The sequence below is a fragment of the Procambarus clarkii genome, chromosome 13 (genome assembly GCF_040958095.1).
Source record: "Procambarus clarkii isolate CNS0578487 chromosome 13, FALCON_Pclarkii_2.0, whole genome shotgun sequence".
Classification (NCBI taxonomy): Eukaryota; Metazoa; Arthropoda; class Malacostraca; order Decapoda; family Cambaridae; genus Procambarus; species Procambarus clarkii.
Genome location: NC_091162.1, coordinates 4,674,130 through 4,687,702, shown reverse-complemented (window position 1 = coordinate 4,687,702; position 13,573 = coordinate 4,674,130). Strand labels below are relative to the sequence as shown.

Below are 13,573 nucleotides of genomic sequence, written 5' to 3'. Positions count from 1 at the left end.
AATAGTGAAGTAATTAGTGAGGGTTTGGGGTGAGAGGTAGGGAGGTGGGAGGAGCGAGGAGGGTCATTAGTTGAAAGTGAGAGTTTAGAGAGGGGTGGAGGGAGAGGTGTAGATAGGTAGAAGGAGAAGAGTAGATAGTAGAAGACGAAGAGTAGATAGTAGGAGACGAAATGCTGCCACCATCCATTCATGTTCAATACATACAAGACAAGGAATGGAACTTGCCTGTATCACAAAATATTCTCAAAAGAAGTTATCATGAGTTCATTATTAGTATGTTCCCTCTGTACCATGTACTCATTAAAATCAGGGAACCAATAATCCCCGAGGCTTTCTCACCTCAACTCAACTCTAGGGACACAGTGAAAGACCATTTAAATAATAAATTCAACAATTATATTTTTCATGATAAATATCATAACTTAAGCAATCCAATTAAAATGTTAAAGATTAATATTCAAAGTGAGTCATCCTCCAAGAATCTGAGAACACTACAATTGACTGCCCCTGATCGTCACACAACACTTGTAAAACACGACAAGTCACCTTAATGTTCACTCACCGAGGACTGAGTCTAAGTTGAATAGAGAGGGGGGGGGGGGGGTCTGTAGCTTGACAGAGACTGTCTCGCCCCTGCCGGCCGACAGCCTCCCTGCTAGGGACGTCTTCTCTGCTCTGCTGGCTCGTGTGCTGTTCTTCTCTTAATGCTTCATGCTCGATAGCTCTCCGAGTTTATATTGGGGAACCTAGTAGCTAACTCCGCCCACAAATAGATAGCCTCCGGCACTCTACCAAGCCACTCCTTAAACGTCGGCATGTTTGAAGGCTACCCGGCTCCAATTATAAGCTTAGCGGAAGCAAGGTGAAATTCTCATGATCTGACCTCAGGTCACTTGGGGTCATTAACGGTTAGAGGTGTGAGATCTCTGCCGACAACTTGGCGCCTTTCCAAATCCCTGTCTGTGACTCATATTCTATATATATTTTAAATAAACTAACCCAAACACTTTTACAGTGTTACATTGTTCATAATGTTTGTTAACCTTGGGTGTTGTTCATAATGTTTGTAGCCTGGGGTGTTGTTCATGGTGTTTGGAAGCCTGGGATGTTATTCATTTTTTTTAAGCCTGGGGTGTTGTTCATAATGTTTGGTAGCCTGGAATGTTTTTGTAATGTTTTGTAGCCCGGGGTGTTGCTCATAATGTTTGGTAGCCTGAGGTGTTTTTGACGATGTTTGGTAGCCTGTGGTGTTGTCCATAATGTTTTTTAGCGTGGGGTGTTGTTCATAATGTTTGTAGCCTACGGCGTTGTTCATGATACATTGTTGTTTGAGGCGTTGTTCTTAATGTTTGATTGCTTTAGGCGTTGTTTCTGATGTTTGGTAGCTTGGGGTGTTGTTTCTGATGTTTGGTAGCTTGGGGCGTTGTTCCTGATGTTTGGTACCTTGGGGCGTTGTTCCTGATGTTTAGTAGCTTGGGGCGTTGTTCTCAATGTTTAGTAGCTTGGGGTGTTGTTGACAATGTTTGGTAGCTTGGGGCGTTGTTCTCAATGTTTGGTAGCTTGGGGCGTTGTTCCTGATGTTTGGTAGCTTGGGGCGTTGTTCTCAATGTTTGGTAGCTTGGGGTGTTGTTCCTGATGTTTGGTAGCTTGGGGCGTTGTTCACAATGTTTGGTAGCTTGGGGCGTTGTTCCTGATGTTTGGTAGCTTGGGGCGTTGTTCTCAATGTTTGGTAGCTTGGGGCGTTGTTCTAAATGTTTGGTAGCTTGGGGCGTTGTTCTCAATGTTTGGTAGCTTGGGGCGTTGTTCTCAATGTTTGGTAGCTTGGGGCGTTGTTCCTGATGTTTGGTAGCTTGGGGCGTTGTTCTCAATGTTTGGTAGCTTGGGGTGTTGTTCCTGATGTTTGGTAGCTTGGGGCGTTGTTCACAATGTTTGGTAGCTTGGGGCGTTGTTCCTGATGTTTGGTAGCTTGGGGCATTGTTCTCAATGTTTGGTAGCTTGGGGCGTTGTTCTCAATGTTTGGTAGCTTGGGGTGTTGTTCACAATGTTTGGTAGCTTGGGGCGTTGTTCACAATGTTTGGTAGCTTGGGGTGTTTTTTCTGATGTTTGGTAGCCTGGGGCGTTGTTCATAATGTTTGTAGCCTGGGGCGTTGGTCATAATGTTTGTAGCCTGAAGCATTGTTCATAATGTTTGTAGCTTGGGGTGTTGTTCATAATGTTGTAGCCTGAGGCTTTGTTTATAATGTTTGTAGTCTGAGGCATTGTTTATAATGTTTGTAGCCTGTGGTGTTGTTTTTGATATTTGATACCATCGGGCGTTTTTCGTAATGTTTGTTGCCTGGGGTGATATTAATGATGTTTGGTAGCCTGGGGCGTTGCTCATAATATTTGGTAGCCTGGGGTGTTGTTCATAACGTTTGTAGCCTACGGTGTTGTTTATAATGTTTGGTTGCCTGGGGCTTGGTTCATGATGTTTGTAGTCTGGGGTGTTGTTCATATTGTTTGGTAGCCTTGGGAGTTGTTCATAATGTTTGGTAGCATACGGTGTTGTTCATATTGTTTTGTAGCCAGTTTTGTTCATAATGTTTGGTCTCCTGGGGTGTTGTTTATAATATTTCTAGCCTGGGCTGTTGTTCATAATGTTTGTAACCTAAGGTGTTTTTCATAATGTTTGGTAGCCTGGGGGTATTGCTCGCGATATTTGGTAGCCTGGGGCGTTGTTCCTGACGTTTGAAAGCCTAGGGCGTTGTTCATAATGTTTGTTGCCTCTGGTGTCGTTCATAATATTTGTAGCCTGGGTTTTTTAATAATGTTTTTATCCTGGGATGTTGTTCATGATGTTTGGTAGCCTGGGATGTTGTTCATAATGTTTGGTAACCTTGAGCGTTGTTCATAATGTTTGTAGCCTGGGGTGTTGTTCATGGTGTTTGGTAGCCTGGGATGCTATTCATTTTTTTGTAGCTTGGGGTGTTGTTCATAATGTTTGGTAGCCTGGGGGTGTTGTTTATAATGTTTGGTAGCCTGAAGTGTTTTGACGATGTTTGGAAGCCTGTGTTGTCCATAATGTTTTGTAGCGTGGGGTGTTGTTCATAATATTTGTAGCCTGGGGTGTTCTTCATAAAGTTTGTAGCCTGGGGTGTTGTTCATAATGTTTGTAGCCTGGGGTGTTGTTCATAATGTTTGTAGCCTGGGGTATTTTTCATAATGTTTGGTAGCCTGGTTTTTTTCGTGATATGTGGTAGCCTGGGGCGTGAGTCCTGACGTTTGAAAGCCAAGGGCGATGTTCATAATGTTTGGTAGCTGTGGAGTTATTTTAATGTTTGGTAGTCTAGTATGTTGTTCATAATATTTGGTAGCCTGGGGTGTGGTTCCTGACGTTTGAAAGTCAATTGCGTTGTTCATAATGTTTTGTAGCTGGGGTGTTGTTCATAATGTTTTGTAGCTGGAGTGTTGTTCATAATGTGTGGTAGCCTGGGCATTGTTCATGATGTTTGGAAGCATGGGGTATTGTTCATAATGTTTGTAGCCTAGGGCGTTGTTCATGATACATTGTTGTTTGAGGCGTTGTTCTTAATGTTTGATAGCTTTAGGCGTTGTTTCTGATGTTTGGTAGCTTGGGGCGTTGTTCATGATGATTGGTAGCTTGGGGCGTTGCTCATGATGTTTAGTAGCTTGGGGCGTTGTTCTCAATGTTTGGTAGTTTGGGGCGTTGTTTCTGATGTTTGGTAGCTTGGGGTGTTGTTCTCAATGTTTGGTAGCTTGGGGCGTTGTTCACAATGTTTGGAAGTTTGGAGTGTTGTTCCTGATGTTTGGTAGCTTGGGGCGTTGTTCTCAATGTTTGGTAGCTTGGGGCGTTGTTCACAATGTTTGGTAGCTTGGTGCGTTGTTCCAAATGTTTGGTAGCTTGGGGCGTTGTTCACAATGTTTGGTAGCTTGGGGCGTTGTTCACAATGTTTGGTAGCTTGGGGGTGTTGTTTTTTATGTTTGGTAGCTTGGGGTGTTGTTCACAATGTTTGGTAGCTTGGGGTGTTGTTTCTGATGTTTGGTAGCTTGGGGCGTTGTTCCTGATGTTTGGTAGCTTGGGGCGTTGTTCCTGATGTTTGGTAGCTTGGTGCGTTGTTCCTAATGTTTGGTAGCTTGGTGCGTTGTTCCTGATGTTTGGTAGCTTGGGGCGTTGTTCCTGATGTTTGGTAGCTTGGGGTGTTGTTCCTGATGTTTGGTAGCTTGGGGCGTTGTTCCTGATGTTTGGTAGCTTGGGGTGTTGTTCCTGATGTTTGGTAGCTTGGGGCGTTGTTCACAATTTTTGGTAGCTTGGGGCGTTGTTCACAATGTTTGGTAGCTTGGGGCGTTGTTCACAATTTTTGGTAGCTTGGGGCGTTGTTCACAATGTTTGGTAGCTTGGGGCGTTGTTCTCAATGTTTGGTAACTTGGGGGTGTTGTTCACAATGTTTGGTAGCTTGGGACGTTGTTTTTGATGTTTGGTAGCTTTGGGGCGTTGTTCACAATTTTTGGTTGCTTGAGGCGTTGTTCTCAATGTTTGGTAACTTGGGGTGTTGTTCACAATGTTTGGTAGCTTGTGGCGTTGTTCACAATGTTTGGTAGCTTGGGGTGTTGTTCACAATGTTTGGTAGCTTGGGGTGTTGTTCACAATGTTTGGTAGCTTGGGACGTTGTTTTTGATGTTTGGTAGCTTGGGGTGTTGTTCACAATGTTTGGTTGCTTGAGGCGTTGTTCTCAATGTTTGGTAACTTGGGGTGTTGTTCACAATGTTTGGTAGCTTGGGGTGTTGTTCACAATGTTTGGTTGCTTGAGGCGTTGTTCTCAATGTTTGGTAACTTGGGGTGTTGTTCACAATGTTTGGTAACTTGGGGTGTTGTTCACAATGTTTGGTAGCTTGTGGCGTTGTTCACAATGTTTGGTAGCTTGGGGTGTTGTTCACAATGTTTGGTAGCTTGGGGTGTTGTTCACAATGTTTGGTAGCTTGGGACGTTGTTTTTGATGTTTGGTAGCTTGGGGTGTTGTTCACAATGTTTGGTAGCTTGGGGCGTTGTTCACAATGTTTGGTTGCTTGAGGCGTTGTTCTCAATGTTTGGTAACTTGGGGTGTTGTTCACAATGTTTGGTAGCTTGGGGTGTTGTTCACAATGTTTGGTTGCTTGAGGCGTTGTTCTCAATGTTTGGTAACTTGGGGCGTTGTTCACAATGTTTGGTAGCTTGGGGCGTTGTTCACAATGTTTGGTAGCTTGGGGCGTTGTTCACAATGTTTGGTAGCTTGGGGCGTTGTTCACAATGTTTGGTAGCTTGGGGCGTTGTTCACAATGTTTTGTAGCTTGGAGTGTTCTTTCTTATGTTTGGCAGCTTGAGGTCTCTTTGGGTGTATACAGTAGGCCAGACTAGCCCAGACGGGGCGCAGAAGAGACTTGAAGGGTTGAATAACCACTTCCTCTTCCTTGAAATCAATGGTTCTTTGGACTATTCCAAGGGTTTGGTTAGATTTTCAATGTCTGGTGGATCCTAACTCTTGCGCCAGCTTTGATGTGCATTGTTTACCCTACATGCAAGGTCTTGTATTTTTCAATATTGAAAAGCATTTGCAATTCTTGTCCGAAACGTTGTGTGTATTAGTGGCTTTAGGCAAAGTATGTACTAACTCTATCTAAAAATTCAACATTCTGTTTTAACTCATCATGTATGTATGTACTTTTACATGAATAAACATTTATTATTTATATTTATAAATATGTATTATTTATATATGTAGGTCGCTTAGTAAGGCGCCAATAACGGTTTTGCTTCCTACTTTGCTGCAGATATTAGTGTTATCTACAATCTACATGATGAGGCTTTTAATGATATTACTTATGCCATCTACATCTATGCAAGGGAGAATGTTTGCCTGTGCAAGGCAGGAGGTCAGATGCCTGGGGCTAACCTTGCACTACTTTGCAGGTATCAGGTGTACAAAACAGACATAGGTCGGCGCCGGCTTAAATTAAATACTTTAAGAAATATCTACCTCTGACCCTAACCCGAACCCTCTGTGCAATTTTGAATACAAATTGAAATTTCGGGTGACTTTTCAGGATAATTTACTTACGCCGTTTACCCGCGCACGCATTGTCATGATTTACTCGTAAACGGTTACAGCGATGAAGGTAGTGAGTAGTGAAGATGGTTATGATGATGAAGGTAATGAGTAGTAAAGATGAGTATTTTGATGAAGTTAGTATGTACAGTGAAGAAGATTGTTTGTAGGTAACATGAGGAGTCAGAGGAAAAATTAGAGGGGGGGGGGGGGAATTAGTATGGGAGGGGACAAGGAGGATAAAATGAGGGGAAATGGGGGGTAAAATGAGGGAAGAGGAAACGATAAAAGGGTATAGAGATGGGGAAAGAGGATGGAGGGGGATGGGGAAAACGTGATATGAGAGAGAGAAAGAGCGGAGTGAGAAACCCTATCGGATGTTCTCCATGACTCAGCAAATATGAGAGATTCGGTTGATTGGACGAGTTTTCCGATGCGCTCTGTCTGCTTTTTTGATGATAAGGCGACAATTGATTACTCCCACTCTAGGGGAATTTCTCTTGGCCCAGAGTTTCTGAACAGGAATTTTAGTGGTACAGTTTTTCGGCCAGTTTCTTTACGATTTTAGATTGAATTCCATCTACTCCAGGGGCTTATGATCTCTTTAATGTGTTAATGTTCTTCCTGATCCTCATGTTATGGGGCCATCCCTTGATTCATTCCCTCCCTTGCTTCCAACATTTGTGTGGAGGATGTTGTCTAATGTTACCAGTGTGAACACTGATGTTGACAGAGTGTTAGCTGCCTTGTTATCATCCGCAGTCATACCGTGTTGGTCTTATCATCAAGGGTCCTTCTCAGTCCTTTGTTTTGGTCTTACTTGTTACGTGGGCATTGGAAAATGTGATTCTTTTTAATATCTTGAGTAAGTTTTTTTCCTAAACCTTCAGCTGGTCTGATTCCCTGGGAAGCTAAATTAGTATATTTCTGTACATCTCGTAATCTATGTGATTCCTGGTGGACTGAATCTCTACAGAATTTTTGCTTGATACTTCACCTATTTTTTACTGCCTGTCTCATCCATCTTTTTCGTTCCCTCTCCTCAGTACGTATATTTGAACACGTCTGGTGATAATCTTTGACAAATTCCTAAATTGTTTCCAAGTCTTGATAAAGTAACCTCCTTCAGGAAGTATTTTCCAGTTCCTCTCTCCTTTTTAGACAGTCTTCGCCAGGGTAGTCAAGAAAGTCATCATCTTGAACCATTATGTCATTTCGAGAGTTGTTTTCCACCTATAACGAAATATAATAATTCAAACATGGCATTATCGTGTTGTTCAGGTTATCCGTGGGCCACGGACCTGACCAAGACCGCCGCTGGACCAGTGTGGGGGGACGGCACTCCCTACAACACCACTGAGCTCAGCCACACCATCAAAATGACCACCAACGACTACGACACCGTCCATCAACACTATGCCGTCTACGACTCTTATCTAGACGACTGGTACGACGATGCGCTAGTTAATGTTGCCTGTCAGACCAACCCGCGGGGGGTGGACTGGTAACTGGTGAGGTAGTGGGGGTGGACTGGTAACTGGGGAGGTAATGGGGTGGACTGGTAACTGGTGAGGTAGTGGGGTGGACTGGTAACTGGTGAGGTAGTGGGGTGGACTGGTAACTGGGGAGGTAGTGGGGTGGACTGGTAACTGGTGTAGTAATCGGGTGGACTGGTAACTGGTGTGGTAGTGGGAGTGGACTGGTAACTGGTGTGGTAGTGGGGTGGACTGGTAACTGGTGTGGTAGTGGGAGTGGACTGGTAACTGGTGTGGTAGTGGGAATGGACTGGTAACTGGTGTGGTAGTGGGGTGGACTGGTAACTGGTGTGGTAGTGGGGTGGACTGGTAACTGGTGTGGTAGTGGGGGTGGACTGGTAACTGGTGTGGTAGTGGGGGATGGACTGGTAACTGGTGTTGTATTGTAAGTAGTGGGGTGGTAGTGGGGAGCTGACTGATAGTGTGGTGGACTGGTAACTGGTGATCACGAGTGTGACCAGATGAGTGTAGTAACCCACGTAGTAACCCTTGTAGAGTGGGACAATCAGCCTCTTGTGGTTGCTGTAGTATTAACCTTAGTTGTTTAAACTAACAGTATGTTTAACATATAAATGAACAATGTTAGTGAACAAAGCATGTATAAATCAACCTGTATACTAACACAGACCTCCAGGTGTTAAACCTTTATTCAATAAAGTAGTGGAGAACAACTATGGTTTTAATGACCCCTGGTTTACACTGATTGTATAACATGTAGCACCCATTATGAAGTTAGATATAAATCAGTGAATATTTCAAAGTTCATATTCAACACCATTCACGAGGACAACCAGCTGGTGAACATTATGAACGGAAGGTTTTATTTACAAGGGCAAAAGCCATGTTATGAATTAAAACTTAGAATTTGTATCAATCTAAACTTGTTAAACGTTTGATGAGATATATTTAAATATTTCAATTAATTAAATTCAGTTCTATTGGAATCAGTTTAATGCTTTGTGTATGGTGCAAGTTGATTCACGATATGAGTATTTCTCACTTGTATAGATGGTTTCATCCCTCACATACCATGAGAATATGTCGCCCCTCACATCATGAGTATGTGTCACCCACTCATACCATGAGTATGTGTCACCCACTCATACCATGAGTATGTGTCACCCATTCATACCATGAGTATGTGTCACCCACTCATACCATGAGTATGTGTCACCCACTCATACCATGAGTATGCCTTGCCCCTCACACCATGAGTGTGGCGCCCCTCACACCATGAGTATGTGTCGACCCTCACACCATGAGTATGTGTCGACCCTCACACCATGAGTATGTGTCGACCCCTCACACCATGAGGATGTGTCGCCCCTCACACCATAAGAATGTGTTGCCCCTCACACCATGAGGATGTGTCGCCCCTCACACCATAAGAATGTGTCGCCCCTCACACCATAAGAATGTGTTGCCCCTCACACCATGAGGATGTGTCGCCCCTCACACCATAAGAATGTGTTGCCCCTCACACCATGAGGATGTGTCGCCCCTCACACCATAAGAATGTGTCGCCCCTCACACCATAAGAATGTGTCGCCCCTCACACCATGAGGATGTGTCGCCCCTCACACCATAAGAATGTTTTGCCCCTCACACCATGAGGTGTGAGGGGCGGTGTGTGTGTGTGTGTGCGTGGAAAAAATAGTAGTTAGTAACAGTTGATTGATTAACAGTTGAGAGTCGGGCCGAAAGAGGGGAGCTCAATCTCCGAAAGCACAACTAGGTGAATACACAAGAAAACATTACTCCGCCTCACACTCCAGGACTCTCCACAAGGTGAGGTCACTGTGCTAGGAGAAAGGGAAGTAAACCAGGCGGCATTGGAAGGGTTCGAAATTACGAGTGAGGAGGTCAAGAGACACCTGCTGGATCTGGATGTTAGAAAGGCTGCTGGTCCAGACGGGATCTCACCATGGGTACTGAAGGAGTGTGCAGAGGCACTTTGCTTGCCCCTCTCCGTAGTGTATAGTAGGTCACTGGAGATGGGAGACCAACCAGAAATATGGAATACGGCAAATGAGGTCCCAATATACAAAAAAGGGCGACAGACAAGAGGCACTGAGCTACAGGCCAGTGTCCTTGACTTGTATACCATGCAAGGTGATGGAGAAGATCGTGAGAAAAAACCTGGTAACACATCTGGAGAGAAGGGACTTCGTGACAAATCGCCAACATGGATTCTGGGAAGGTAAATCTTGCCTGACTGGCTTAATAGAATTCTACGACCAGGTGACAAAGATTAAGCAAGAAAGAGAAGGATGGGCGGACTGCATTTTCTTGGATTGTCGGAAAGCCTTTGACACAGTACCGCATAAGAGGCTGGTAAATAAGCTGGAGAGACAGGCAGAGGTAGCTGGTAAGGTGCTCCAGTGGATAAGGGAGTACCTAAGCAATAGGAAGCAGAGGGTTACGGTGAGGGGGTGAGACTTCAGATTGGCGTGAAGTCACCAGTGGAGTCCCACAGGGCCCTGTACTCGGGCCTATCTTGTTTCTGATATATGTAAATGATCTCCCGCAGGGTATAGATTCATTTCTCTCAATGCTTGCTGACGATGCCAAAATTATGAGAAGGATTAAGACAGAGGAGGACTGCTTAAGGCTTCAAGAAGACCTAGACAAGCTGAAGGAGTGGTCGAACAAATGGTTATTAGAGTTTAACCCAAGCAAATGTAATGTAATGAAGATAGGTGTAGGGAGCAAGAGGCCAGATACAAGGTATCATCTGGGAGATGAAATTCTTCAAGAGTCAGAGAAAGAGAAAAAGACTTGGGGGTTGACATCACGCCAGACCTTTCCCCTGCAGCCCATATAAAGAGGATAACATCAGCGGCATATGCCAGGCTGGCCAACATAAGAACGGAATTCAGAAACTTGTGTAAGGAATCATTCAGAACTTTGTATACCACATATATCAGGCCAATCCTGCAGTATGCAGCCTCAGCATGGAATCCATATCTAGTCAAGGATAAGACCAAACTGGAAAAGGTTCAAAGGTTTGTCACCAGACTAGTACCCGAGCTGAGAGGTATGAGCTATGAGGAAAGGGTACGGGAATTAAACCTCACTTCGCTGGAAGACAGAAGAGTTATAGGGGGACATGATCACCACATTCAAGATTCTGAAGGGAATTGATAGGTTAGATAAAAACAGGCTATTCAACACAAGGGGCACACGCACTAGGGGACACAGGTGGAAACTGAGTGCCCAAATGAGCTACAGAGATAGTAGAAAGAACATTTTTTTTAGTGTCAGAGTGGTTGACAAATGGAATGCATTAGGAAGTGATGTGGTGGAGGCGGACTCCATGCACAGTTTCAAGTGTAGATATGATAGAGCCCAATAGGCTCAGGAACCTCTACACCTGTTGATTGACGGTTGAGAGGCGGGACCAAAGAGCCAGAGCTCAACCCCCGCAAGCACAATTAGGTGAGTACACACAGTATGTCTGGAATTTATAAGGTAAGGTATTTGGAAATTTATGTTGCTTTCCATGGCCGCGTGCCAGTGGACTTTGACAGCCTCACGGACAAGTGTCAAGAGCATGTATTGAAAAACAAAGCGAGAGTACACTGGATGTTGCAAATGAGCACTCAGGAGTTACCTGAAGTGCATGACGCCAGCTTCCACACTGTGTATGAAGTAACTGGCAGCGACCATGGAGATGGGGATTTCCCAGTGGATGATATCGATACCTCTATGTATCTAAGAGTTCTTTGGGCTGTTAGTCCAGAATTCATAGTTGAAGAGTTTAATAATATTGATTCTATTGGTCTCAAGCTTTGTTATCCACTAAGTTTTTAGTAAGTTTGCCGTAGCAAAGCACGTAGTACACATTATTATAATAATATATACAGTGAGAAAATTCGCGCAAAGAATGTGTTATGTTTACCATATTTTTCTGGGTTTGAAAATATTGTTAAGGCCTTGAAACTTTTGTATATACATGTATTGTTTAATTACGAAAATACTGTTGGAAAACTATTAGTTATAAACAGCCCTCGTTGTGATAATTGTGCCATTTATAAAATACCTTGTTAAGACTGTAATAGGTTCTTTCTATGTTGGGCAAACATCTAAAGATTTGAAATGTAGAATTTCGCAACATAAATTCTCTGTAAGACATGGCCAATTGTCTAATGCTTTGTTTGTTCATTTGTCAGAAAATTCTCACCAAATTGATTGGGAAAGGGCTTCTTCAATAACGAAGTGTAAAAGCACTTTCAATAAGAACATAATTGAATCAGCTTTAAAACAGACTACAAAATCATGTAATTTGAAAATTAGCAGTGGTTTGTATAATTTAAAGCCATTTTTATTGACCAGTTAGAGAGCGATTTTGAGTAGGATCATTGATACACATTTGTCTCAGTAATACCCTGTTAATATTAGGGAAGATAGAGTCAAATACACAATCACAGAAAACGGACTAATTGTGGAACAATGATAGATGATATCATCGCACATTAGGCTCGATGTGAGGCAGCCCTCTAATCTCTATGACCCAAATTGAATTGCCTCGCTGGCCGCCAGGCGGCCAAGACGTGCTCGCCTTACCTGCCAGTTGTTGCCTGGTGTTGAGTGGAGGCGGGTGCGGTTTGGGGTGCGGTGCGCCCGCTGGCCGGGGACCTGGCTGGCGGTATGGTTGTTGGTGGTGATACCCGCGTTCGGCGGGTTGACACAGTGCGCTTAGACTTTTCTGGTGCTGTGGACTGGCCGATTGTGGAGGTAGTGTTCTTGGATGTGCTCTGTGTGGACGTTGCTGATTTGCTGGGCTGGAGAAGCTCTCGCCTACTCGAGTGGCGGTGTCGTTCGCCACATCGTTGTTTTACCGGGAGTTTGTGGAGCGCTGGGATACCCACACGCTTCCTATCTCTGAATCAGCTGTGACCGTGGAAATCTTGGACCCCTGGGGGCCCTTAACGTATGTGAGTGTGCATAATGTGCCGTTAATTATCTCCGGGGAGGAGCTAAAGTGGGTGTTTACGAGGTATGGTGTGGTGGTGAACCACCGGTTCAACATTTTGAGTGTGGGCCAGCTGAAAGGGGTCCGTATGGGCACTCGAACGCTCGTCATGCGGGTCACGTCCCCTATTCCGTCCAGGATTTTGTATCGTGGGCTCCCTCTCCGGATTTTTTATCAGGGGCCAGATTAGAACCTGTTTCCAGTGTGGTGCTGTGGGCCATGTGGCGGCTGGCTGTGATGCTCCTCGTGCTGAGGTCCCTTCGGTTTTTTTGGAGGGTGACTTTCCCTGCTTGTCTGAGAGTGGGGTTTCCTCAGTGGTTCCTCGCTCGTCCTGGAGCCTGGTGTGGTTCCTGCGGTGGTTTCAGCGGGCATACCGTCTGGCCCTGGTGTGTCTGCCCCTCCAGTGAGTTCTGTGGACCTGGTGCCTCCTGCTCCGGATCTTCGTCGTTCGATGGTTGCAGAGGTGCATCCGCGGCCGGTTGATTCTGTGGATGCCTTGGATGCTGCTGTTGGGGTGGTGCCTGCTTCTCCTGCCAACGCCCGTCTGCTTACCGGGGCTGTCGGGGGTTGTGGTTGGTGAGAACCCCGCCCTCAGTCTCTGTCTCATCTCCCTCGTCGTCTTTGGTGGTCTCCTCGCTCCCTACTGCCTCTTCACCTGCGCTGGCTCTGTCGTCCATGGTGGATCCCTCCCGTGTGCTGGCGTGTATTCTCCCGCTTGATGTGTCTGCTCCTTCTCAGTTTCCGATCTCTGGGCGTGGTAGTGGCTTTTTGCCTCGTGCTGTTGAGGGTACTGTTCTGCGTGATCGTGCTGCCCCGGCTTTGGGGCCGCCTACCGCTGGTTCTTCTGGGGGAAACGCTTGCCAGAGGTGATAGTTCCGACGATCAGAGGTATCTTTTTAAGCGCCGTCGTTCGGCTCGGGCTGTGTCGCCTCGCCGGTCGTGGGCTGAGGAGCGAGATGCGATGGATGATGAGGCTATGGACG

The 13,573-nt window shown here is 45.2% G+C and overlaps 1 protein-coding gene across 1 annotated transcript in view; it reads left to right on the top strand.

Annotated features, from left to right (window-relative positions):
• LOC123757364 (uncharacterized) overlaps nt 1-8,277 on the top strand; it is a 74,063-nt gene extending 65,786 nt beyond the window's left edge. Inside the window, exon 5 of the mRNA XM_069324144.1 lies at nt 7,362-8,277. Within this exon, the coding sequence (XP_069180245.1) occupies nt 7,362-7,588 (227 nt within the window). The 3' untranslated portion in view covers nt 7,589-8,277. The remainder of the gene's footprint in view (nt 1-7,361) is intronic.
• Nucleotides 8,278-13,573: the final 5,296 nt, after the last annotated feature.